Genomic DNA, 27,082 nt, shown 5'->3' on the forward strand with positions numbered 1-27,082 from the left:
TAGATTTCCTCTTGTTGATGGTGAAGTAGTGCTGGCTTTTGCCAATAAATATTTGAGATCTGGCATTGCTTGAGATGATGATTCAGGGAGCCTAGGGATGTTTTATTTGGGGATATTTGATCAGATTGGGGGTAATGGAATGGGGACCTGAAGTGAAACTATTGTATGCCTAGGACTTCATTGATAAAAATAGGATTAGGTGGAAGCACCAACTGAATAACAAAAGGAGAGCTGTTAAAATCAATCACAACAGTGACTTGGAAACACATCGCTGTTAATTCATTGTCGCTAGGTCAAAATCATGGAATTCCCTCCCTAATAGCACTGTGGGTGTGCCTACACCTCAAGGACGGCAGCAGTTTAAGAAGGCAGCTCAACACCACCTTCTCAAGGGCAACTAGGGATGGGCAATAAATGCTGGCTTAGCTGGCGACACCCACGTCCTGTAAATGAATAAATTTAAAAAACAGTGGCTGTAGACAGGTAGAAGAAATAGCAGAAGCATTGGTTACAGCAGCATAGGTTATCATTTTTGACATTTTTAAGATCTGTTTCCATACTATGGTAGGGTTAAAAACCTATCTGAATGGTTTCAAATATCAAATCCTTCTGCAGAGATTTTATATAGCAATGGTCTGTACAGATGAAGAAATAAGTAGTTTGGGGGTAAGGGTGGCTTTTTGTAGATTTTGAGCTTGGAAGGCAGTCTCCAAGTAGAATTTGTCATTAATAATAGCAACTAATGGGTGGGTCTGGAAGTGAAGTTAGATAGCAGTTTCATGAGTACAAGATTGAAAGAACAAGAAATGTGAGTGATGGACAAAATAAGTTCACACTTGGGATAGGATTCCCCTCGTCCTCACCTACCACCCCACCAGCCTCCAGGTCCAATGTATAATTCTCCGTAACTTCCGCCACCTCCAACGGGATCCCACTACCAAGCACATCTTCCCCCCCCCCCCCCCTCTGCTTTCTGCAGAGATCGCTCCCTACGCGACTCCCTTGTCCACTTGTCCCCCCCCCCATCCCTTCCCACCAATCTCCCTCCTGGCACTTATCCTTGTAAGCAGAACAAGTGCTACACCTGCCCTTACACTTCCTCCCTTGCCACCATTCAGGGCCCCAGACAGTCCTTCCAGGTGAGGTGACACTTCACCTGTGTGTCGGCTGTTGTGGTATACTGCGTCCGGTGCTCCCGTTGTGGCCTTTTATATATTGGTGAGACCCGACGCAGACTGGGAGACCGTTTCACTGAACACCTACACTCGGTCCACCAGAGAAAGCAGGACCTCCCAGTGGCCACACATTTTAATTCCACGTCCCATTCCCATTCTGATATGTCTATCCATGGCCTCCTCTACTGTCAAGATGAATCCACACTCAGGTTGGAGGAACAACACCTTATATACTGGCTGGATAGCCTCCAACCTGATGGCATGAACATTGACTTCTCTAACTTCCGTTAATGCCCCTCCTCCCCTTCTTACCCCATCCCTGACATATTTAGTTGTTTGCCTGTTCTCCGTCTCCCTCTGGTGCTTCCCCCCCTCCCCCTTTCTTTCTCCCGAGGCCTCCCATCCCATGATCCTTTCCCTTCTCCAGCTCTGTATCACTTTCGCCAATGACCTTTCCAGCTCTTAGCTTCATCCCACCCCCTCCAGTCTTCTCCTATCATTTTGCATTTCCCCCTCTCCTCACTACTTTCAAATCTCTTACTATCTTTCCTTTCGGTTAGTCCTGACGAAGGGTCTCGGCCCGAAACGCCGACAGCGCTTCTACCTACAGATGCTGCCTGGCCTGCTGTGTTCCACCAGCATTTTGTGTGTGTTGTTTGAATTTCCAGCATCTGCAAATTTCCTCATGTTTGCAGAAGTGGACTTGGTGAGATAGATAGAAACTTCAAAGCAAATAAATCAGATTTAAACTTTAAATTTTTGGATACATTGGAAGAATAGCTTATATAATTGATTCAGTATTATTTATCAGGGAAACAGTTAAATTATTTTGCATATGAGCTGGTGGTGTTTGGAATTAACATTTTTTTTAAAGTGAGTTTCTCCTTTTCTGTCTATTTTAATGGGATTTTTAAACATACTGTAAATCAAGAATACTCGAAACAAAGATTGTACAGCACATCGCCCACTACAGTTTTTGTTTTGTCTTGCAGATGCTGGCTAATTAAATATATGTTGGGCATTGATTAGTGTTGAATAATTTTATGAACTTTAAGAAATACAGCATTTAATTTAAAAAATAATTTCAAATCTTACTCTAATCATAATCAGGGAATCCCCTTACCCGAATTACCTGTTTAATAATTCAATTAGAAAACGTATTCTTTGATGCCATGGGTAGAAATGTTCAGCGTTTAATTCTGATATTTTTCTGAATTCAGTTTATCAGACCCTGCATTGGGAGAAGCTCTGGTTATCGAGACAATGTGTCAACTTGTAGATTGCTCTGTTCAAAGCAGCCAAAAGGTAATGTGTAAATAAATCTCTTACATTTGAGACGCATATAGGTCTTTGCGTAGCAAGGGAATTCAGGATTATGTTGAAAAGCCAGGTCGGTGGAGCTGAGTTCACAGCCAGATCAGCCATGATCCTTTTGAATGGCACATCAGGCCCGATGGGCAAGATGACCTGCTCCTTACTTGTGTTTCTTACATTTTCTAGAAATGTTGGTTGATTTTTTTTTTGGAACCCAGTGTGGCTTTGTCAGTACACTTGGTTTTTGAATGCATTTAGTGTTAAATGTAGCAATGCCTTCAACATTAATATTTATAATATGGGACCTGAATGTAAAGATGAAGCTTGTTGCTGGTAAAGGCTAGTCGGTAATATGAACTAATTCATTAAACAGAATTATCATAACCAATGTGAAAATTGAATTAACTGTTTATTTCTTAGGTTTTGAGAAGTATTTCCCCAAGAATAAGCAGTCAGCAGAATCAAAAGCTGGTGAGGAGAAAGGTAAAATACCTTTTCTGTTGTGATTCTTAAATAGGATGTATCATATTGCCAGTACTCGTGATTCTAATTCTAGTATCATTCAGCTATTGACCATTGTTATGGCTAAATTTTTAATCACACTGTCTTTAAAATCTTTTTTTATTTATACTCTGGATCTGAATTTTATTGGCAATTCTGGTATTGATGACTGTTCCTAGTTTCCATAAGAATGTAAATGAGTGGCTTCAAAGAGCAGTTAACAACCTGGTGTAGATGGCATAGCGTGACCAATCCAAACAAGGATAGCAGGCTTATTTCATTATAAGATAATAATAAACCATTTATTTAACAGTCCTGAAGATTCATGATAACTTTTGCTAAATCCAGCCTTTTTTCCCCTAAATAATACTTCAATATTGAGAACAGATGCACTCCAGAACATGATATATGTGCAGTATTTCTTGTTATTTGTTTATCCTATTGTGGAATCTTCCTGTCAATAACATTGTAACACCTATCTTACCAAGATTGAATATGGAATTTTTTGTGCTAATATATCCCCCAATGTGCAGAATCAGCGATAATCTGATAATATAATATCTTTACCTACAGCAAAGTCAAAGGAGTCTGGAGGAAATACTGGAGGTGGATCAGGAGGAAGTAGTAAGAAAAGCGGGAAAAAAGGGCAGTCCACATGGTGGAACCGAATGCAGAAGGTTTGTTATGTTGGCAACGGTTTGGCTAATTAATGGGGTTCCAGGCTCAGTATCACGGTCATCTGTTCTAAAATATAAAAGTAATCCTATTCTTCAGTCAGCGATTCAAACGATAGCAGGGGTAACTCAGTTACGGTGCTAAACTTGCTGAACTAGAACCAGTTATGAAATTGTGAGGGACATAGGCAGGTACAGTCTTTTCCCCAGGATAGCGGAATCTCAAACTAGATGGGACAGGTTTAATATGAAAAGGAAAAGATTTAAGGGGTTTCTAAGAGGAAGGTTCTCACACAGGGTAGTAGATATATTGAACGAGCTGCCAAGGAGATGATAGAAGCAGGTACAATTACAACATTTTAAAAAGCATTTTGATAGGTACATGGAAAGGAAAGCTGTGTAAGCCAGTGCGGTATTAGCCTAGACATACACCTTGGTTGGAATGTACAAATTGGGCTGAAGAGCCTGTTTCCATATGTGTAACTCTTTTAAGAATCTACATAAAATGACATTAAGCATTGAAAGTTTAAATCTTTCAGAGTTAAAGAATCATTTGGCTGTCCATTTTGTTTCATTGTAAATGCAAGTCAGATGTCACTTTTGAGTAACTGAACTTGCATTATTTAAAGTACATGAACAAAATCCAAAATGAGAAACAAGTATCAATAAACTCAACACACACAAAGTGCTGGGGGAACTCAGCAGACTAGACAGCATCTATGGAATAAAAAATGCAGTAGATGTGTTTGGCTGAAACCCTGCTGAACAGTTTCGGCCTGAAACGTCAACTACTTCTTTCCATAGATGCTGCCTGGCCTGCTGAGTTCCTCCAGCATTTTGTGTGTGTTGCTCAGATTTCCAGCATCTGCAGAGTTTCTCTTGTTTGTGATCAATAAATTCAAACCTGATTAATCAAGTCACGCTAATAAAACACATTAGTTGACTGGAGAAGAGTGCTGTTTCGCAACATTGATCAAAGCATTTAAGCCTTGCTTGTAATTTGATATTCTGACTTCACTGTTTTTTTGTTTAACAATATTATCTAACATTATTATTTCACTGGATAGTTAAATATTGTAGTGACTTGATTGCCATTGATTTCTTTGACCAATAGTTGACTTCAAAAGAATTGAATGGATATCACATTATTAAATTTTAAACTGAATTCTAGGGAGATATTCCATGGGATGACAAGGAATTCCGGTATTTAGCTGTGGGGATGGCTGGACTTTTCTCTGGATTCATGTATTTCTACTACCGAGATCCAGGCAGGGAAATAACTTGGAAAGATTTTGTAAACTACTATTTGGCACGAGGTATGGTAAGTAATTTTAAAATCTGCTTTCCACATTACATGAAGATCTTGACACCATGGTACCTGTTCAGCTTCCATCTTCCACCCCCTCCCTTTCTTTTGACTTATAATCGGCACATAATAAGCCATGGTGTTTACCCACCTGGATAAGCAGGTTCACTGGGAAGTGTACTTTTAGACAATGGGATGGCAGGGATCACTTATGTAGTCGTTTGAGCTGAGAGGCACCTGAGTGAATGCTTTCTTCGTCTTTGGAATTGTGTCCTTTTCAGGTCAGGCAATATTTATTATGTCGTATTATGGAAGTCAGCTCCTAGTACAGTTGTAGAATATGGCTTCTCACTTGGGGTTAAAATTTGTAAATTTTGTGGAGGCTGAATTGATGCAAGGAATCTTTACAAAGTTTTTCTGAATAGTTTTAATATGTACAAAGTCAAAAAATTTTGTCTGATGGAAATTGGTGATAGGATATAGCAAGAGGGTGATGGTGTCACGAACAAAGTAGAGGATAATTGCATCTCCTGAGCCCTGTCTTGAATGACAGGATTTGCTGCTATGCAAGCTGGCTTCCTCCTCATCCCATTCTGATGAAGGTTCATTGACTGCTTCTTTCTCTGTGGATGCTGCCTGACCTGCTGATCGTTTCCAGCTCTTTTTATTTTCATGTCAGAGAAGACTGTCTCTTCATCACTCTGGGGCACCTTTCTCAGAACGTAGAACTACAGCACAGTTGGCAGCGGCTTTTGGTTCAGCTCCATACTGTGCGTTGCTGTTTGAACTGGCAACTGACGCCAAGGATTGCAGAAAATGCAGTGATGGCAACATCAGTTGGAAGTTACAACATTGTAGATATGGATTAGTTCCTAATTTTGAGCAAATATGAAGTTGCTTGTAACGCATCAATTTTGGGCAGCATATTGGCTGGTAGTGCTGTTAAGCTACATATCAGGTGGGACAGAGATGGAAGCAAAAGATTTGAGTGTGCTGGTAATCTTGCCTGCCACTGATGGTGCTGTCCCTGTGGTACAGGTTGGGTGCAAACGTCACTGCAGCAGGTGGAACAGATCTGTAAGCGGCTGATATGGAGCCTGCAGAGCCAATTCACTGCAGTCATTGACAGGTAGGTGTGCCAGGCCCTACAAATATTTACCATTTCATCAAATTTTACAGCACAGAGGGAGGCTGTTAGGTCAGCTTTGCCTTGAGAAAGCATTCCTCCACCCCATCATCTCCCTTCCTCCATAGCATTTTAAATAGATTTGTGGATCTTATTATTTTACATAGACACACCATGGTGGGTGATAGCACATTTGTCCTGTTGTTTCCTGATCTCCTTGGATTGTATTCTTATATCACCTTCTGTTTAGAATATAGCATGTTGTATCTGGGATGCTTAAAAAAAAAAGTTAGCTTATCAAAGGACATGGGCACGAGTTCAACAGTATATTCCAAATAGATGCTGTAGTGCTTGCTGTGTAGTATGCATGCTTTTATTTTTATTGATGCTGAACAGAGCTCATCTTCTTCATGGATCATTATCTATAGAACAAAGAATTTATTGCAGCTTCTTTGTGATTGTTGTTGTTGTTCTTATGAAGTGAGCATTGCTTTGATGACAATTATCTATTTATAAAAAATACATTAAATGTTTAATAAACCGTAAACTTTTTGAAATCCTCAGATCAGACCATATCCATGCAGAAAAAAGAAGTGGTTCTGATGAAAGTTTGTCTGCTGAAACCTTAATTCTGTTTCTTTTTCTTCAGGTGCTGCCCAAACTGCTGAGGTTTTTCTGGCATTTTCTGTTTAATTTCCAATGCCTTTGCTTCAGATTGTAGTACACTTTGCTTTTATGTGAAATGTTACTAAAAATAGTGTTCATATATTCCACACTAAATGAATTAATAATGAGTTAAAAGCTATTTGCATATACAGTAACAGACATTAACTGAAATTTGTAATTAAAATAATTCCATTTAGGTGAGGACATTTATCAGCTTCCCTTTTGATCTCTCATCGTAATGATTAATCGAAAGAGGAACCTTTCTCATTGGGTTTTGATTCAGTTGTCTCATTAAAGGCTTCCATTGACATGCTGAAATCATGTATAATTAACTCCTGCTGGGGTTATGACTGTATATGTCTAAACAAGAGGTCCAGGTATGAATATAGTATGTGCTCTGTTGAGCAGCTTGCATCTTAATCCTTAATCACCTGTGTTCATGAACCTGTAGGACCCAAGTAGAAAAATCTTATGTTAAAATTGACTACTTAGATAAAGCCTGTCAGTCATTATCGCTAGTCTGTACAGTATGAAATATAGCAAGCAACTTGGCTTTTGACGTCTGATAACCTTAATCCTGCTTGTCCTTATGTTTCCTTTTTGAAAGTTCATCCTATTTGTGTTTTGAGCTTGGAGGTTAGGAAAGGGCTAGAACATTTTTCATTGTTCCATTGCCTCTTTTAATGACAAATCTCAAATACTGTGGTAACATTGCCGGCTGGAACCTGTCGTAATAGCAATGTGTTTATCACACTTTCCCTTATTATATTAAGGATAATAATATGGCTAATACTTTCATTGCCATTGCTAGTAAATGCCTGATTACCTAAATTCACATACTCAATCTGCACTCTGTGATTCCTAGATGCATCAGTTTAAATTTTTTTTAATTCCTTAAATTTAGGGAAAATGACATCGGACTGGAAAATAATAAATATTTTTCGCCAAAATAAAAGGAGACAAAGCTAGAAACTACAGGCCAGTTAGTCTAACGTATTTCATCGGACAAATTTAGAGCCCATTACTAAAATCATTGCAGTAATGCATTTTTTAAAAATTCAAGGTAATCAGGCAAAGTCAATACAGCTTGGCACAATTTCTTTTCTGATGGTTTATGCAGGAACTCGGAACAGTTTGAAATCTAATTTGTAATCTGGTATCGTTGATTCCAACTTGTGGCTCAGAACTTCAGAACAGTCTCCAAAACGTTAAAGCATCCTGTTAACTTTAATTGTGGTAATTTTCTTGTACTGATAAAACAGGCTTTTAAAAAATTGTTGCTGGTGTTTTCAATCATTTTATTTCTTGTTTGAGGTTGATCGCTTAGAAGTTGTCAACAAGCAATTTGTGCGAGTGATTTTCAACCCAGGAGCCAAAAGTGATGCTGTAAGTCAACTTTATCTGTCTTGTTCCCATGCTCCTTCGATATTCACCAGGGTCTCAGTTCCTGTGCTCCCTTCAACTTTACAGGATTTGCTGGAAAATCTGTTACATTATTTATTACTCATCTACAGAAAAAATAATGAATATTGAGGCATTTATCGGGCTAACATCCGATGGATTGGAAAATCTATGGTATAATATTACCAGTGTCCCTAGTATGCCAGGTTAACGAAGTTTTGTTATATGTGATATATTAAAACTGGTTGCTTATTTGACATATTGATTAGTTTGCATTAGCCAATATAAGGAATACTGTTTCATTGGGGATTTCAAACATGTTTGCCTCAATTATTCCTGCTTTAGGATGTCCTGAAATACAGAATGTGCTGAAAGTGAAATTTCAGTGCAATGTCTCCCACCAAACCTCTGGCTCACTCAGAGTGGAAGAGAGTATTCAGGATGGTGTTGCACGTAACCCTTGCCTACAGCAGGAGGTGCTCATAACCTCACAAGCTACCCACTTAAGTGTGCCAAACTCAGTTCACACATTAGTTCGCAGCCATCTCAAAGCCACAAAATTGGAATGAAAGCAAGCCATACTCAAGCCAACACTTGAGCCTAAGAAAGAAAATAAAAGAAATTTATCCATTGGAAGCCAACTTGATGCTGTCAAAAATTAATTTTCTACAAAACAGTGATCTAGTTTCAATTGATTTAAATCTCAAGTCAAAGAACAATGTGTAAAATGGCTGTTTCTCAGTCTCCTCAAGTCCTCTGGGCATGTTTGTGCTCACTTACTGAAGCATTGAGTTGATGTGCACTTGTCAAAAAAAAAAGGAATTTTTGCAGTTCAAAGCAAACTTACTGCGTGGCAAAAGGACCAAAAGTGATGTGGAGGTGAGAGAGAGTTCATATAGTAAGTGGTTGGTCTCTTGAATGCACTGTTACAGTATGCAGAGGCAAGGAAAGCATTAAGTATTAAGGCTGGGTAGATGTCTTTTGTACAGAGCTAGTACAGACATTACAGGCTAAATGTGCAGTGCTCTAACCATTCGGTAATTGTTCTGAAAAGAGCATCTTTTCAGAATTTGGTTTTTTCTATCATTGTAGAAGGAGTAAGTTTATCAAATTAAAAGAATGGAGTGAAATTGATTGATTTTGAAGCAGAAAAGTAACTTCTTTCAAATAAAAGTTCATCAAATTACCAAATCTGGTGCAAGATATAAGAGTATGTTATTGAAATGTTTACTAATATGATGTTCTGTCCCGTTATCAGAGCTATGTATGGTTTAACATCGGAAGTGTGGATACATTTGAGCGTAATTTGGAAACTGTGCAACAGGAGATTGGAATAGAACCAGCAAACCGCGTTGCTGTGGTGTATAACACAGAGAGTGATGGGTGAGCAGGAGACGGAACGTGTATTTGTGCTGTGAGCTTTGAGGATGCATGCACATGGATTGTACAAATATCTCTACTTTTTGTTTAGTAAATATCAAAATACCAACTGGATTTGCAGAGGGTAGTGAGCTTGCTGGGATCAAACTTTTAGAAGAGTAGCTACAGGAGTAATGCCCTACAGTAATAGGGTCAACTCTTGCATAGAAATTATTTCCTTTGCTTTTTGCCTGTCAGATCCATAACAAAACCAATTCCCTGAAAATACAAAGACAATTCTAGTTTTTAAAAAAAAAAGTTAACATAAACTAGTCAACTTAAAACTTTGTTTTTCTTTAAAAGAAAGGAGAGGTGAAGTTTAATATTAAGGAATAGGATGCTAGTTGTATAATATTTGAATTATATTCATTCCAACTGCATACTTTTATAATTAGGTCGGATTACCAAGTGGTACTGATAAAGCCCGAGTAAAATTGTAGGCCAATAAATAAAAAGCAACTCAGTGAAACATAATGGTGACCATGAAACTAATGGATTGTTGTTCTTTCGCTAGAAGTAGTTTGATATTTTTCTAGGGCCTGGAGGGTTTTAAGGATATGGGGAGAAAATCTGGAACAGTGTATTGAATTTGGATGATTAGCCATGATCATATTAAATGGAAGGTCAGTCTGGATGGGCAAAATATCCTACTTCTACTCCCATTCTTCTATATTTTTGTGTTGTTATTGCCCTTCAGAGAAATAACAATATGGTAGGTGATGCCTCCCTCCCAGATGCACTGAATAACTACTACACCCGGTTTGAGGCGGAAAATGACGTGGCGGCGAGTAAGTCCACCCCTCCTACAAGTGACCAAGTGCTGTGTCTCACCGTGGCCGATGTGAGAAGAACCCTGTGCAGGGTCAACCCACGGAAGGCTGCTGGACCAGACAACATCCCTGGTACAGTGCTCAGAGGATGTGCAGACCAGCTAGCAGATGTTCTCACTGACATCTTCAACATCTCCCTGAGCAGCGCCACCGTTCCAACGTGCTTCAAGGCCGCCACCATCGTCCCCGTGCCGAAGAAGTCTTCAGTGTCCTGCCTAAGTGACTATCGTCCCGTTGCACTTACATCCATCATCATGAAGTGTTTTGAGAGGCTCGTCATGAGGCATATCAAGACCCTGCTGCCCCCCTCACTGGACCCCCTGCAGTTTGTGTACTGTCCCAACCGCTCAACAGATGACGCCATTGCCACCACCCTCCACCTGGACAAAAAGGACACATACGTTTGAATGCTGTTCATAGACTTCATTCAACACAATCATCCCTCAGAAACTGATTGGAAAGCTGAGCCTACTGGGCCTGAACACCTCCCTCTGCAACTGGATCCTAGACTTCCTGACTGGGAGACCTCAGTCAGTCCGGATTGGGAGCAACATCTCCAACACCATCACACTGAGCACGGGGGCTCCCCAGGGTTGTGTGCTCAGTCCACTGCTGTTCACTCTGCTGACCCACGACTGTGCTGCAACACACAGCTCAAACCATATCATCAAGTTCGCCGATGACACGACAGTAGTGGGTGTCATCAGCAAGAACGACGAGTCTGCTTATGGAGAGGAGGTGCAGCGGCTAACGGACTGGTGCAGAGCCAACAACCTGTCTCTGAATGTGAACAAAACAAAAGAGATGGTTGTTGGCTTCAAGAGGGCACGGAGCGACCAATCCCCGCTGAACATCGGCGGCTCCTCAGTAGAGATCGTAAAGAGCACCAAATTTCTTTAGTGAAGCATTCGGGCTCTCACGACCAGACAATGTAACAGTTTCTTCCCCCAAGCTATCAGACTCCTCAATACCCGAAGCCTGGACTGACACCTTGCCCTATTGTCCTGTTTATTATTTATTGTAATGCCTGCACTGTTTTTGTGCACTTTATGCAGTCCTGTGTAGGTCTGTAGTCTAGTGTAGCTTTCTCTGGGTTTTTTTACGTAGATCAGTCTAGTTTTTGTACTGTGTCATGTAACACCATGGTCCTGAAAAACATTGTCTCATTTTTATTATGTACTGTACCAGCAGTTATGGTCAAAATGACAATAAAAGTGACATGACTTGATTAAGTTGTATGTTACTGCTAAAACCAAAATGCAGTGATTGAATCTTCACCGACTTCTGGGATGCTCAATTGTCTCCACCACATTCTCTGGGATAAATATTGATGGAAATTCGTATCAAATCCAGCCAGTCATCTTCCAAGCTATCAGAGAACAATAACTACAGTTTTAATTCCACTGTCTGCATTTCCCAAGCTTTCTGCTTTTTAAGCTCTCGGTTACTTAAATACCATAATGATTACTTCCCCTTGCATTCCTTCACTTATCATTTCTTCAAATTGTAGTGAATTGCCTGCTTACCTTTTCCAGTATTTCTCATTGGTGATGAGGCAGTCGCATCTGGAATGCAGATTTGACTTTTAAAATGTGCCTACCCTGCCTTAAATTTCAAACATTTACAAAAATTAATTAGTTTATCTTAGAACAGCAATTTTATCTCTAGTCTTTTGTTGAATGCATGTCTTTGCTCTGTTCACAGTTCGTTCGTGCTAAGCATGTTCCCCACCCTGTTGCTGATTGGCTTTTTGCTCTACACACTGCGGCGAGGATCTATGGCAGCCGGTCGTGGGGGAAGAAGTGGTGGACTCTTCAGCGTGGGGGAGACAACAGCAAAGATGCTGAAAGATGAGATTGATATCAAATTCAAAGATGTTGCAGGATGTGAAGAAGCTAAACTGGAAATAATGGAATTTGTCAACTTTCTGAAAAACCCTAAACAGTACCAAGATTTGGGGGCCAAGATCCCAAAGGTATACTGACTATATTCAATCCAAAACTTTGTTGGTAACCTTAAAGTCAGTTTTTTGTTTTAAATAAGTTTGGTATCGTAGTTGAAAGAATTTACCAATTATGGTACCTTAATGTGAAGAATATCGAAAGAATATTCTCAGAAGTGCTTGAAAGGCGCAGACTGTACAATATTGTGCAAAACAATGTTTTATTCTACTCTCACATTTTAGTAAACTATTGGTAAACAGGCTATGCGTGTTTTGTGTTTTATCCTGTAGTGTATAGAAACAATTGCATTGCACAGGTGTATAGAGAATATCTACCTTTGTTCAAGCCCAGTGTGTAGAAAGTGTGTGTGCGCCCAATTTATGTTCATGTATTTTCAAAATCACATTTAACATGTTCTTATCATTTTTAAAAAAATTCTATAGATCTTGGAAATTGTAATTGCACAGATTTTCAAATAATCTATGATAATATTCCTGATGAAGGGTCTCGGCCGGAAATGTTGACTCTTTACTCATTTTGATAGATGCTGCCTGGCCTGCAGATTTTCTTGTGCTTATGGTAATATTCTGTCATTTGTTGCAGGGTGCTATCTTGTCTGGGCCACCAGGAACTGGGAAAACACTTTTGGCAAAGGCAACTGCTGGAGAAGCAAATGTTCCTTTTATAACTGTGAATGGCTCTGAATTCCTTGAGATGTTTGTTGGTGTTGGACCTGCCAGGGTATGAACTGTAACTCTATATATCACCTGAATTGTTTGATTATTTATCTGCTCCATTGTCTTCTTGCTTAGCCACTGATGTCCTTCCAAAACCAAGTGAAGAATGTTTGATATAACTTATAACTATCACCTGATAATTTGATCCCCTTCAATTTGTTTTTCTTGCTTCCACGAACCTTTTCTCTGTTCTCTTTTCTCTGGGTTATTATTATCAATCTTTCATTGGGTTGCTCCTGTTTATTTTTAAGATTTGTATTATAATTTCACTTCCCCTGAGGTAGAATTTCAAACTTTTTGTTTTCATTTTGAAGTCTAAAATGAGGAAAAAGATTTATGAAATTTGTACTGCAGATTCTGCACCTTCTCTACATTCAGTCTCGAGGTAACGAAGAAGAGTGCATGCAGGAATTTAAAATTCAGATTCTCAGTACCATTTTGAGACTCCTCTGAAACTTTAGTACATGAGAGCATTCGACGTTCATTCTTAAACTTGTCCAGCAAATCTTGGAAAATAATTCAAGGATCAACTTCTTTATTCTTTATATTTGTTGAATGTTTTTTGTTGCATGTCATGCCAACACACCACAGCAAAATCCTAATACAAGTAAATATGTATGATGAATAAAGAATTATATTAAAAATAAAGTTGGCGGTTTAAGTATTGATATGGAATAAAATGTGCGTAAGTACATCAATACCAGCAATTTAAGAGCTGTGTTGCCATTAAGTCTTCCTCTTCCTCATGCAATCTGTGTGTGGAACAATCATATTGTTCATTTTCTGACCAACTGTGGGTCTTAGGCAGTTCCATTGCCAAGAAGTTTATTTACGTACCTGCTCTCATAGTCAGTAAATGCTTATTTGTATGGACGTCTTTGGAAGAACTAGATGTTTTCAATTACGCAGCTAAGTAGACGTTGACTAGGTTATTTTGCAAGGACAACATAATATTAACATTTCTGTAGTAGGTAACTTGTCAGAAAATAATAATTGGCACATTACCCAATTGTTGTCATGGCAATTCTTTTCTCAGGTGAGGGACATGTTTGCAATGGCACGAAAGAATGCTCCCTGTATTCTCTTCATCGATGAGATCGATGCTGTTGGAAGGAAGCGAGGAAGGGGAAATTTTGGTGGACAAAGCGAACAGGAAAACACTTTAAATCAGTTGCTGGTTGAAATGGATGGTAGGTGACAAATGTAGATGTCCTCTTGAGTCACAACTAGATGGTGTAAAAGCCAGTGTAAATAAGCCCAGTGATTAAATTATAATCAATATATGACAAATTATCAAATTCTTCCTACAATACTTTTCTATATACTTTAAAGACTTCGTCTGTACCTAGCCCTTGGACAGATTGAGGTCAAGAAGCTAGTTTTTATCGTATTTATTTTATATTTGGTATTCGACCGTAACCAACAAATAAAACAATCATCATTTAAAGCAGTTAAGACTGGATGGAGCACTAGAAAAACTAAAGGTTGCATTCTCAGAGTGAGTTTATCACTAAGGGCTAATACTTCCAAAATAATCTGCCTCCAGTGCAGCAAAGGTGGTTGACTTCAAACTGCTCAATAATGGCTGGCAAGATTAAAATTGAGTACATGGATAAAGCAAAATAAAAGAATAATTTATGGTCTTCACATGGTATATAACTCCACAAATGTCTAGAAATTTCAAAGTGCCATCTTTGTCCAGTAGTAGCCCCCTTGTCCCTGAGGTAGAAGTTTTTAGATTTCATTCTATTATTGAGGGAATACTGCCTTATTGGCAGAGAACTAGGGACAGCTAAGGGTTGCTTTATGAGTGAGATGTAAACTTTCTTATAATGTGTTATACATGTATGCTAGTTCCTTTTGTTTATTGTACTAAGACCTCCAGGCATCTCTGCACAACAGAAGTTTGCAATCTCACAGTTAGAATAGCCTCTTTTATGTTACAGAGAGGGGAAAGGGTAGAGAGATGCGTGAATGCCATGGATCCAAGGGTGTCCAGGTGACATAATTACTTGGTGCCATCTAGGACAGAAATTAACACTTGTTAAGCATGGATGATCTGCCAGATAAAGGTTATGAAGAGAGGGTCAAGGCCATGCTGCAATGTAAGATGCAGCACTACAGTTCCATGAAATCCAAAATAAAAGACAACTCCGTAATCTATATAGATCAGATAGCATCTGCAGAAAGAAAACTGAGCCATTGTTACAGGTGATGACCTTGTATCAGGACTGTCACGATCTGACATAATGAGGGAGAATGGTTATCTGAATTTGTTAAACTTCAAGATATTGCTGCTAATATACCTGTGTAGTAATATCACTGGTTTAATCTCCAAGAAAAGGCGCCTCTGACATAGCAATTAGGTACAGTGGATTCCGGTTAATTCAGATGGCTACCTACTTGGGACAGCTCTTAAAGAACAAAAACTAATCGAGAAAATAGCCAGGATTCCCTTCATTTGTTTGGAACACCATGCCACTTAATTGGAGCAGGGGTCTGTTGCCAAACAGGTTCTAACTAGCGTCGGTTGCATGCACTTGTGTGGAATTAGATCGTAGACCGTGTTTAGAGCAAAAAGCCAGGAGTGAAAATGAAACTATTTCACTAATTCAGCAAGTTGGCAACTATGTAGAGTTTGAAGTATCAGCGATCATGTAGAATGTTACGATGAAAATAAGATTTGGGGGATGCAATCATCGATAGCTTTGTATGAAGTCAGTCCAGTATCTACACTAGGAGTCTATGCTGATTTTGTTCATTTACAGTCAGTCAAAAGAACACGGCAACTTAATTTCTCTATCTATAACCATTAGGAACTAATAAACAGTTTTATAGCACTGTAGAAGTACTGATAGTGTCCTAATTTTTTTCTGTATTTCATTTAAATACACAATTTGCTACTCAGTTAAATGGTAGCTTGTATTTTGTATACTTTTTTAACTATTCCCAAGAAACTATGGCTAATTAGGGAACCATTTAACTGGGCCAAAATGTACTGGTTCCAATGTGTCCCAATTAACCAGAATCCCCTGTATATAAATTTACTGTGCCCTCTTTAAAAATTATTTGAGAACTAATTATATGCAATGCAGAAAACTTTTTTTTGCTGCAAAAGAATATATCTCCAATTCAGAATGCAGTGTCTACTGGTTGACTGTGGAAGTTGACTTTAAAATGAAAAATCAATCAGAATGCAAGAGTCTAAGTGTAATCAATATGTGATTCATTTCAAGAATACAGATCCTCACATGCACTTTACACTAGTGCTTTGTAGCACATTAACTACCTGGTAATTGGGAGTCTAATTGTAACAAATTGTATTTCAACACATGAGTACTCTGCATTAACTATATGGTTTCAATACATGGTGCATTTATAGTTTAGCCATCTTGTTCACTTTATGTGTTGGCTATGTGGGAAAATGTAAAGAGTTCATCTTGAAAACAGCGTGTATTACACTTTGATTATCTATTAAAATAACGTTTCACCAGGACAGATATCATCTGTGAGATATGGAAAAGACAGTTGAAATCATAGTTAGCTTAACCAATGCAAACTGCCCCAGGTTGCAAATCAAAGCAGACTAGATAGTACCCACCAGGTGCTTGGAATCACCCATTCTGGATGTTGGATGAGGTGATTCTTCCACAGCTTGTGAAAGAAGTATAAATAAAAGTGACACACACAAAATGCTGGAGGGAACTCAGCAGGCCAGGCAGCATCTGTGGGGGGAAAAAAACAGTCAATGTTTTGGGCTGAGACCCTTCAGCAGGACACATTTTTTCCAGAGATGCTGCCTGGCCTGCTGAGTTCCTCCAAAATTTTATGTGTGTTGCTTGAATTTCCAGCATCTACAGGTTTTCTCTTGTTCGTGATAAATAAAAGTGATTTGAGTTACATATAGAATTATTGCAAGATAATTTCAAAGAGCAGATTTGTCTAGTTTGTTAGAGAACTAATTGATAAAGGCACTGATATCTTCTGTCAAAACCTGTAGAATATGTATGAACAAATATTTGAATAAAATTTCATAATTGCAAAGATTCAGATTTTCATAATGGAAAATTACAAGGAGGCCCTTTGCCTCTTCAGTACCAAGATGATTGGTAAGGATTAGATGGCAAATTTAAAGGAACATTTTGAACATTCAGAGTTTGAAAATTTAATCATCTGCTAGTAAACTGGATTTTGTTTTTTCAGTATTAATACATGTCAAATTGTGTAACTACTTGATTATGCTGTATTAACATCTTCCTTTTTATTCTTTTAGGATTTAATACGAACACCAATGTTGTTGTACTGGCAGGAACTAATCGACCTGATGTACTTGATCCGGCGTTGATGAGACCTGGACGCTTTGATAGACAAATCTATATTGGTAAGTTGATGGCAAATCTTATACAGCCAATGGAACTTTATTTTGAGTGCTGAAAAAAATTTATATACCTGTTGATCTAGGGTAGTACTGTTGTAAATGTGATAGGAAACTATCCTGCTATTTTGTAACAGGGCAGTTATTGTTTTTATGTCTTAAACTGATGTAGTAGTAGATGGCACTAGCTGAACCTTTGAAGATAAGTATGCCGTAGTGTTCTAATGTTGCGGTGTAAAAAGGAGTGTTAAATTTTATTTTCTAAACTTTGCTTTTGAAAGCTTGTTTGTAACTTGGTTCTGTTGATTTGCATCCAAATTCCAGGTTAAAGCAGTACTTAATAGTTATTTATAAATATTTGTTATTACCTGATATTAAGCTTTCAAATACATGAATGTAGTTCCACAATTTTATAAAAGATCTCCTGTATTTGTATGAAAAAATGTATAGATAATCAAATAATTAGAAAAGTCAAGAAATCTGAAATAAAAACAAGATATTAGAAACAGGTCAGGCAACATTTGTGGAAAGAAAAACAGGGTTTACGTTGAATCAATTATACGAGTTCAAATATCAAGCTCAATTCACGTCTATGGTTTTCGCTCCACACTATCACATGAACACGATTGTAGAATCTTACACAATTGTAGAACAGCTATTTCAATGTAAAGAAAAAGAGGTCAGAGCTGTTTATAGCACAAACAGATTAAATGTATGTCACTAATACATCCTTGACCTAGTTCAATGTATCAAATTAAAACTGCTATGAATAACTATATGTAATGTATATTTTTGTTCATTCAAAAAAATGAAAATGTTAGATATAAAGCTAATAATTTAATATGAAGTTGCTAGTGTTATAATTTAGCTGAATTTTATCTCACTTAAATTTTTTTTGCAGGTCCTCCTGATATTAAAGGAAGAGCATCCATTTTCAAGGTGCACCTGAGCCCATTGAAAATGAATCCTAGTATTAGTAAAGACTCCTTGGCACGGAAACTCGCTGCGCTTACTCCAGGCTTCACTGGTGAGACTCAGGAAAATAATGTGAATGATTACATTGCTGGTTCTGTGTGGCTTATAGCTATAAATGTGAATGGCTCACCAATTTATTACCAAGCACCAATGTATATAGTACCCAAGTATTTATGAGGCATACAATTAGTTAAATGAGCATTATGATTTAGATACTTACAACAATTTTGATGAAAGAAATATAAAAAGATACAAGTCAGAAGTTGAAAGACAGTTATTGGCTTAAGACCATTGTTTAAACAGCCTTTATAACTTGTGGATTCAAACCCACTTATTGCAGTTTGAACTTTTAAACTGAAATCCATGTCAGGCAGAATTGATGCAAGTTTTCCAGTTAGATAGCTCACTGATATAGAATTGCTTTAACTTGTGCTACATTGCTAGTTTGCTGTTAACTCAAAAACCTGAGGGAAGAGGTCGGATTTTGACAAGGTTGGGCCAGTGCAGAATGAGTTTTATTTTGCATCTCATTCACGATTTACTTTCCCTAGGAGAGTTTAATGATGACACTTGGTAGGTGAAAAAGAAATACATCTCTTTAATTAGTAATGCTGCAATTTCAGTCATCCCAGAAAAATGTGTAACTTGTGCTTGAGTCTGAAAACACATTTTGACTTTTCTTCAGGAGCTGATATTGCCAATGTATGTAATGAAGCTGCCCTGATTGCTGCTCGGTATTTAAATGAATCGATCCATGTGAAGCACTTTGAGCAGGCAATAGAACGTGTGATTGGAGGTGAGGCCACCATTTATGTTTATTGAAATTTCCTTGTTTGGATCTGCTGCTTCCTTTTCCCCTTTGTAATTACATGGCAAATCACTGTTGTCCAACCATGGTGATATTGTTAGTTTGTTCATTTATTGCAGAAGGTTAGCTAAAGAGCTTTGAAATAACTTCCGTAGTTGGTGGAAATACTCTGTTTAACACCTGTTTTGAGAGTTTCTTGTAACCTCTTCATAGATGCTGCCTGACCTGCTCAATTTTTCCTGCCACTTCTGTATTTGTTTGTATCTTTATGCAGAGACTAGCAATCATTATTTCCTTCATTCAGCCACATAAAATGCAGTACTGTTTAATACACATTGAGAAAGCTCTCATTGGTACTTTGTTCAGTTCACCAATCTGGTTTTTCAGTTTAGTCAAGTAACTGAAGGTAAATGTGCATGTTAAGAGGAAGCCAAATACTTGTGAATCCCACTGCAATTAAATAATCCTCCATTTCACTGAGAATAAACATTAATCAGAGAGAGAAAAAGAGAGAGAGAGAGAGAGAGAGAGAGAACATAGAAGCAGGACCTTCTGCCAGCCGGCCCATGCTGACCATCAAGCATCTGTTTACATTATTTGTATAAAAGAAACAAGCAGATTAGCTCATCTAGTATGACCAGTTTGAACTGTAGCAAGCACACGATAAATACACCTGTATGCAGGAGTGCGACAATCGATCAGTCACACAGCTGGTCGATTGTGAGAATACAGTAAGCGTACGTGTGCATGCCTGTCAGTCAATCACTTGGCAATCAATAGCACTCTCCTCTACATGAGCGTTGCTTCATGGGACTTCAAGAACTCAAGTTTTTGTCTCATTTAGTCTTTTCATTGCTCTCACACTGTAAATTGCTTGGTATTTACCATGGTTAACGTGACTCAGTAAAAAAGGATATTTACTCTACTGCACTATTGTCGGCTGTGCCCATGTATACTTAACACAGTTAGGGGTAACATCAACCCGAATGGAGTACTGCTTTGCACTGTATGTGCTGAACACAACTTTATCATTACAAACATTCTCCACCAGAAAAACAAATTCAAGGCATCTTGGTAGATCCAATCAGTGGCATCTTGTTGACTATGTCATTGTTCGAGCTGGTGTGATATGAGTCTGATAAGGGCCTTGATTGGCAGAGATGAGTGTTGGATGGATTATCACCTGATTCACTCCACCATGTCCATCTGGTTCATGAAGAAGAACAGGCCAAGACTAAAACTTGAGAGCTTGTTTGATACTGTCACCCAACAGCACCTTCAAGCCTCGTCTGGAGAAAACCTTCAACAGGAATATTTGGAGAATGTCGAGTACACTGGGGTCTGCTTAACCCCATCTTCCACAATACCTGCATGAACATCCATAGCTGCAAATGCAGAAAACATCAGGTTTGGTTTGATGATAACAACATGGAGATGGAACAAGTTATCTCCAAGGAAAGGAAAGCCTGTCAGAATCACATCAACAGCAGGGCCAAAAGAGAAGCTTATTTCAGAGCCAAAGCAAATGTCCAGTGCTAAAGAAAGGAACTAAAGAACTTTTATTGCACTGAGAAAGCCTTGAAATCCAGAGACTGGCATACTCTGATGACATGAGAGGCTTCTTCAGTGCCGTCAAAGCAATTTATAGTCCTAGTAACTGCAGATTCAACCCCCGCATTCAAAGGATAGGAAAAAAAATTGCTAAAGGATCAAAAGGGTATCAATGATCAGTGGAGGGAGCACTTTTAAGAACTGCTTAACCGTGACAGATATGCTGAGCCAAATACTCCAGAGATTTGTGAGAGAAGACAAGACAGCAGCGATATTTTATGATGAGATTGAGGAGATTTGGTTTGTTACCTAAGACACTTGAAAACTTTTACAACTGTACTGGGGAGAGCATTCTGACAACTGCATCACACTCTGGTGGGTGGGGGCGGGAGGGCTATTGCAAAGGACTGAAAGAAGCAACTGAAAGTTGTAAAATTAGTTAGCTCCATCTTGGGTACTTGTGTCTGTAGTATCCAAGACATCTTCAAGGAGTGGTGCCTCACGCGGGCGATGTCCATTATTAAAGACCCCCATCACCTAGGGCATGCACTCTTCTCATTGTTATCATCAGGAAGGAGGTACAGAAGCCTGTAGGCACAAACTCAGCAACTGGTCCTGTGGGATCCCAGCAGAGGTCCTCAAGGAAGGTGGACTAGCACTCCTGCACCAGCTGCTCCTGAAGATTTAAAAAAAGGAACAACTGCCCTCAGAGCTCAGGGATGCTCTGATAGTGGCCATTTTCAAGAAGGGAGACAAGGCAGATTGTGGCAATTACACAGGCATCTCCCTCCTGTCATCAAGGGGCAGAATGCTTGCATGTATCCTTGTCAACTGACTCCTTCTGCTATCTGAATTGACTTTATTTCTTACATTCTTCACATACTTGAGGAGTAAAAATCTTTACGTTATGTCTCCATCTAAATGTTCAATGTACAATTTATAGTAATTTGTAATAAATAGTATGTACAACAGTACAGTCAATATAGCACAGAAATATAATTGTCAGTGTGAATTATTCAGTCTGATGCCCTGGTGGAAGAAACAGTTGGTCCTGGCTTTTATGCTGCGGTACTGTTTCCCAGATGGTAGCAGCTGGAACAGTTTGTGGTTGGGGTGACTCAGGTCCCCAATAATCCTTTGGGCCCTTTTTACGCATCTGCTTCTGTAAATGTCCTGAACAGTGGGAAGTTCACATCTACAGATGCGCTGGGCCGTCCACACCACTCTTTGCAAAATCCTGCAATTAAGGGAAGTACAGTTCCTATACCAGGCAGTGATGCAGCCAATTAGAATGCTCTCAATTATGCCCCTGTAGAAAGTTCTTAGAATTTGGGGACTCGTACCAACCTTCTTCAATCGTCTGAGGTGTCTTTTTCACCCCACAGCCGTTATGTACAGACCACGTGAGATTCTCAGTGATGTGTATGCTGAGGAACTTAGAGCTGTTCACCCTCTCAACCCGAGATCCATTGATGTCAATAGGGGTTAGCCTGTCTCCATTCCTCCTGTAATCCACAACTAGCACCTTTGTTTTTGCAGTGTTGAGAGACAGACTGTTTACTCTACACCACTGTGTCAGAGTGATGACTTCTCTGTAGGCTGCATCATTATTATTTGAGATTGGGCCAATCAATGTAGTATCGTCAGCAAATTTTATTAGCAGATTGGAGCTGTGGGTGGCAACACAGTCATGGGTATACAGAGAGTAAAGGAAGGGGTTTAGGACACGGCCCTGAGGGGCACCTGTGTTGAGGGTCAGTGTGGCAGAGGTGAGGGAGCCCACTCTTACCACCTGCCGGCGATGTGACAGGAAGTCCAGGATTCAGCTGCACGAGGCAGGGTGAAGGCCAAGGTCTCTGAGCTTCTTGTCAAGCCTGGAGGGAATTATGGTGTTGAATGCTCAACTGTCGTCCAAGAACAGCATTCTTACATAAGCATCCTTCTCCAGGTGTGTAAGGACGTGTAAAGACATGTAAAGAAGATTTCCCTGAATCACAGTGTGGCTTCTGCTCATAATCTTCACAGCATGCCAGTTACAGGAAATTTGCTGTGAACAAAGGCAACCCTTGTACTTGGCTTACATAGATTAGACAAAGGCATTTGATACAGTTGACTGCCAAGCTCCCTGGCGTATACTGTCAAGACATGGCTACCTTGACAAGTACTTATGAATACAGAGGCCACAGTGCTGAGCAATAATACCGAATCAAAACCCTTCACTGTTAAAACAGGAGCCAAACAGGGCTGCATCATTGCACCCACCCTATTTGTCATCTTTATTGCTGTCATCCATCACCTCTTTGGCCAAGACCTGCCACGGGGAATCCTAATCATATATAGAATGGACAGAGGGCTTTTCAACCTCAACTGTTTCAAGGCCAAGAACAAGGTCAGCACCATCACTATAATGAAGCTTCAGTATGCGGAAGACAACACCACTGCAGCACGCTCTAAAGATCTCCAATGTATTCTGAATGCTTTTTCCAAGGCATAAAGGGCCCTGGGTCTTGTCTTGAATATAAAAAAGGCACATCTGCCACAACCCAGTCAGCCATTTATCCACTCCTGCGTAAAAGTTGACAATATCACCCTAGCAAATGTGGATAACTTTCTCTACCTTGGCAGCATTCTCTCCTCAAAAGCAGATATTGACTCAGAGATCACTGTCACCTGAGTAGTGCAGTTGGAGTCTACGCAAGATTACGGAAGAGAGTCTTTGAAGACAGTGACCTACAGGTCCACTCAAAACTTTTGGTCTATAGAGCAGTTGTACCTTCCTTCATGACTGCATGGAGCTGAGTCATGGACCACATACAGCAGTTATGTGGGAGCCCTGGAACAATCCCACCAAAGTTCCTGATATTGAGAAGCAGCTGAAAGAACAGACATAGCATACTGGAGGAAGCTGATATGAACAGCATCTGCACCACAATAAAGCAACACCAACCCCGATAAAGCAACACCCGGTCATGTCATCCGGGTGCCTAACTTGCGTCTCCACAAACAGGTCCTTTAGTTGAAGGCAGGTCAGTGAGCTCCTGGTGGGCAAAGGAAATGCTTCAAAGTTAACATTAAAGTCAGTCTGAATAAGTTCAACATTACTTCTAAAACTGCGACATTGCACTCAATAGATACACCTGAAGGAAATCTGTTTAAAAGGGAGTCGTGCTGCAGGAGAACGATGTCCACTGTACTGCAGCAAACAAACAGCAGCTGCAAAAGGAACAACTGAGCCACACAAAAGACCCAATTGCTAACTTCAACTACCACTTGCTGCTGCCCACACCTCACCGGAATGCGTGGATCCTGGATCAGCCACCTGAGGACCCACCAATAAACAATCCCTGAGGAAAACTTCATACTCAACTCAAGTGATCGCACTACTACATAACAGTTATACTTGCCTCTTCCCGTTCTGTCCACCTTATTTGTCATTCAATTTTGTCTGTTAGTTCCAGATCACATAAATTGATTTTCAGATAGATAGATTGAGAAGCCGCTGGTCTGAGGGGAATGGAGAAAGTTAGGCTTTAATTAACAAAGAACCAGAAAGCCTTTGTAAATGTAAACATGGGCACAAGAGCCAGTAGGAATTCAACCAGTGACCAAAAGCAGTAGAGCCAAGAGAGGGTACAAAATATGTTAATAGAATCCTGAAGCAATCAGGGTCAAGAAGCACTCAGATCATTAAGAAACCAATCCAGCAAAAATGCCCAGAGTTCTGCAGCAGAGTTATGAATGTAGAATGTCTAATTGTGCCATTTTCTAGCACAAAGGCCAGAACCCTGAAGGTCATGGGCTCCTCAAGCATGCATGTAAATGCCATGTCATGATGAGGGTTTCTGCCTTCCTCAGCGTTTATTCAAAGTAGTGAGTTTCAAATCCCCAACGTGTTCTGGGTTTTTTAAAAAAATCTCCATTGTTGACTTCCACTATTTTAAACTGTGCACCCTAGCTTTTGGCCCATCTTTTGTGCAAAATCAATCCTTCTTAATATGCTGTACCTAGATGTTTCAAATTTTTATTCACATCAGTTCAGCCTTCAATCTTCTTTATTCTGATTATAACAATGCCAGTTATCTTGCTATTTTCCTGACAACATCATCAGTAATTGCTCAGTACTATCTCCTCTGCATTCACATTTTTAACTTCTGCATTCACATTTGTACTTAAGCTGTGATTAATCCTAGGTGTTAATTGACTTTCTCTCTGTACAGTTGCTTCCTGACCTGCTGGATATTTGCAACATGTTCTATTTTTATTGCTAGAAATAAATCTGTCTTTTTATTCTCATGGCTTGCCATACTAAAATCGCTGAAGTATTTTCAGTGGCCATTTTATTTATTAAACAAATTCCAAGTTCTCACTGAACAATTTGAATTTTCATCTTTCCTTTGTTGATCAGTTTTCCCTCCTGTTTTATTTTAGGATTAGAAAAAAAAACACAGGTTTTGCAACCAGATGAGAAAAGGACTGTTGCATACCACGAAGCTGGACATGCTGTTGTCGGTTGGTTCCTGGAGCATGCAGACCCTCTCCTTAAGGTAAAGAATTATTAGGAATATGCTTGGGGAATAAATTATTCTGCATGGTAAATATTCTTAAAATTTATTAATGTTAAATGACCTTCACAACACAGTGCAGTAGGCACAATAATCTTGAAATGTTATTTTATACTCTTGGTTTATCTAGAGCAGGGGTGTCAAACTCATTTTAGGTCACGGGCTGGATTGAGCAAAATGCAGCTTCATGCGGGCCGGATCAGTCGAACGCGTGCGAACGCAGCTTTCGTTGCCTCCGTTTTTTCAGCCTGCTCTCATGTGTCTCAGTCTCTGCTATAACTACAAAGTGTTTCACTTTACAAATTCCGTTTCTTATGAAGAAGACTGCCGAATAAACACTAAAAACCCTGAAAACCTGGTACCTGAATAAACTCAGCATTAGCCATATCATATGCCACAGGCGCTTCGATTACTGGGGCCAGCTTTAATAGTAATTAGATATTATCTCGCGGGCCAAAGATAATTCCACCGCGGGCCGGATTTGGCCCGCGGGCCTTGAGTTTGACATATATGATCTAGAGCAAACTTTGCTGATCCTTGTCTGCTTAATGCTTGTACTAATTAAAGCAGGCTGGTCCTTTCAAAGGCATGGAAGAATTTGAGGGTGTTTTTGTTATTGATAAGACCTAAAATAAAACAAATAAATTAGCATGTTGAGAGGTTCGAATAATGCTGTTTGTCATAAATTTTTGAGTTTATAAGGAATGGGTCAGATTTGCTGACCCTAAAATCTATATCGTCTTCCTCTTGGACCACATTTTCTTCCAGTGGTGGGATCTTTGGGTACACCTTAGACTTTGTCTACTGTAGTGATGGACTTCTCCGCAACTACTCTCATAGAATGGCTTTGAGAGTTAGTGGAGCTCACTACGTTCACAAACTTTCAAAGGTACCACAGAAGCTATTAAAAAACTCTATATCAAAAATGTTACGTCATTTTTCAAAAATTAAATTCAGACATTTACAAACATAATTAAATCCATTTAAACTATCAGGAGGAGTAAAAGAATACATGAGGTTGCTCTGGCAGACGAGCTATGGGGAAATTCCAAGTGCTTTTATAGCTATATAAAGAGTAAAAGGATAGTTAGGGTCACAATGGTCCACTTGAAGATCTGCATGGCCACCTATGGATGGAGCCAAAAGGGATGGGGCATGGGCAGGAAGATCTTAAAGTTTTTTTGCAGCTGCATTTACTCAGGAGCCAGACAAAGTGACAATAGAACTGAGCAAAAGATTAGCAAGGTCATACACTGTTTTCAGATTACAGAAGAAGAGGTACTTGCTGTCTTGAAGTGAATTAGGATGGATAAATAAATATTCAGAGCCTGACCTCAGACCTTGTGGAGGCTGGTGCAGAAATTGCATGAGCCCTGGCAGAGGTATTTAAAACATTCTTAGTCATGGGTGAGGTGCCGAAAAACTGGAGAATAACTAATGTTGCTTCATTGTTGAAGGAAGTCTCTAACAGTAAGCCAGGAAATTACTGGCTGATGCCAGTTGTGGGAAATTATTAGAAGATATAAGAGATGGGATATACAAGTGTTTGTATGGACAGGGCCTAATTAGGGATAATCAATATGGCTTTATGTGTAGCAGGTTATGTCTAATAAATTTTTTGAGAAGGTTACCAAGAAGTTTGATGAAGGAAAGACAGTTGACATCTACAAGGACTTTAGCTAGGGCTTTGACAAAGTCTTGTATGGGAGGCTGATCTGA

At 39.3% G+C, this 27,082-nt stretch overlaps 1 protein-coding gene across 2 annotated transcripts in view; it reads left to right on the top strand.

The window, feature by feature from the left end:
* Positions 1-27,082, top strand: part of LOC140740740 (mitochondrial inner membrane m-AAA protease component AFG3L2-like) — a 40,526-nt gene that overhangs the window by 1,447 nt on the left and 11,997 nt on the right. For both annotated transcript variants that reach the window (XM_073070227.1, XM_073070228.1), the window contains exons 3-15: positions 2,396-2,480; positions 2,910-2,972; positions 3,564-3,667; positions 4,836-4,985; positions 8,077-8,148; positions 9,422-9,546; positions 12,117-12,387; positions 12,959-13,096; positions 14,129-14,282; positions 17,366-17,473; positions 18,369-18,494; positions 19,128-19,238; positions 25,230-25,345. In XM_073070227.1, coding sequence (XP_072926328.1) covers positions 2,396-2,480; positions 2,910-2,972; positions 3,564-3,667; positions 4,836-4,985; positions 8,077-8,148; positions 9,422-9,546; positions 12,117-12,387; positions 12,959-13,096; positions 14,129-14,282; positions 17,366-17,473; positions 18,369-18,494; positions 19,128-19,238; positions 25,230-25,345 — 1,623 coding nt within the window. The remainder of the gene's footprint in view (positions 1-2,395; positions 2,481-2,909; positions 2,973-3,563; positions 3,668-4,835; positions 4,986-8,076; positions 8,149-9,421; positions 9,547-12,116; positions 12,388-12,958; positions 13,097-14,128; positions 14,283-17,365; positions 17,474-18,368; positions 18,495-19,127; positions 19,239-25,229; positions 25,346-27,082) is intronic.

This window comes from Hemitrygon akajei, chromosome 17 (genome assembly GCF_048418815.1).
Source record: "Hemitrygon akajei chromosome 17, sHemAka1.3, whole genome shotgun sequence".
NCBI lineage: Eukaryota > Metazoa > Chordata > Chondrichthyes > Myliobatiformes > Dasyatidae > Hemitrygon > Hemitrygon akajei.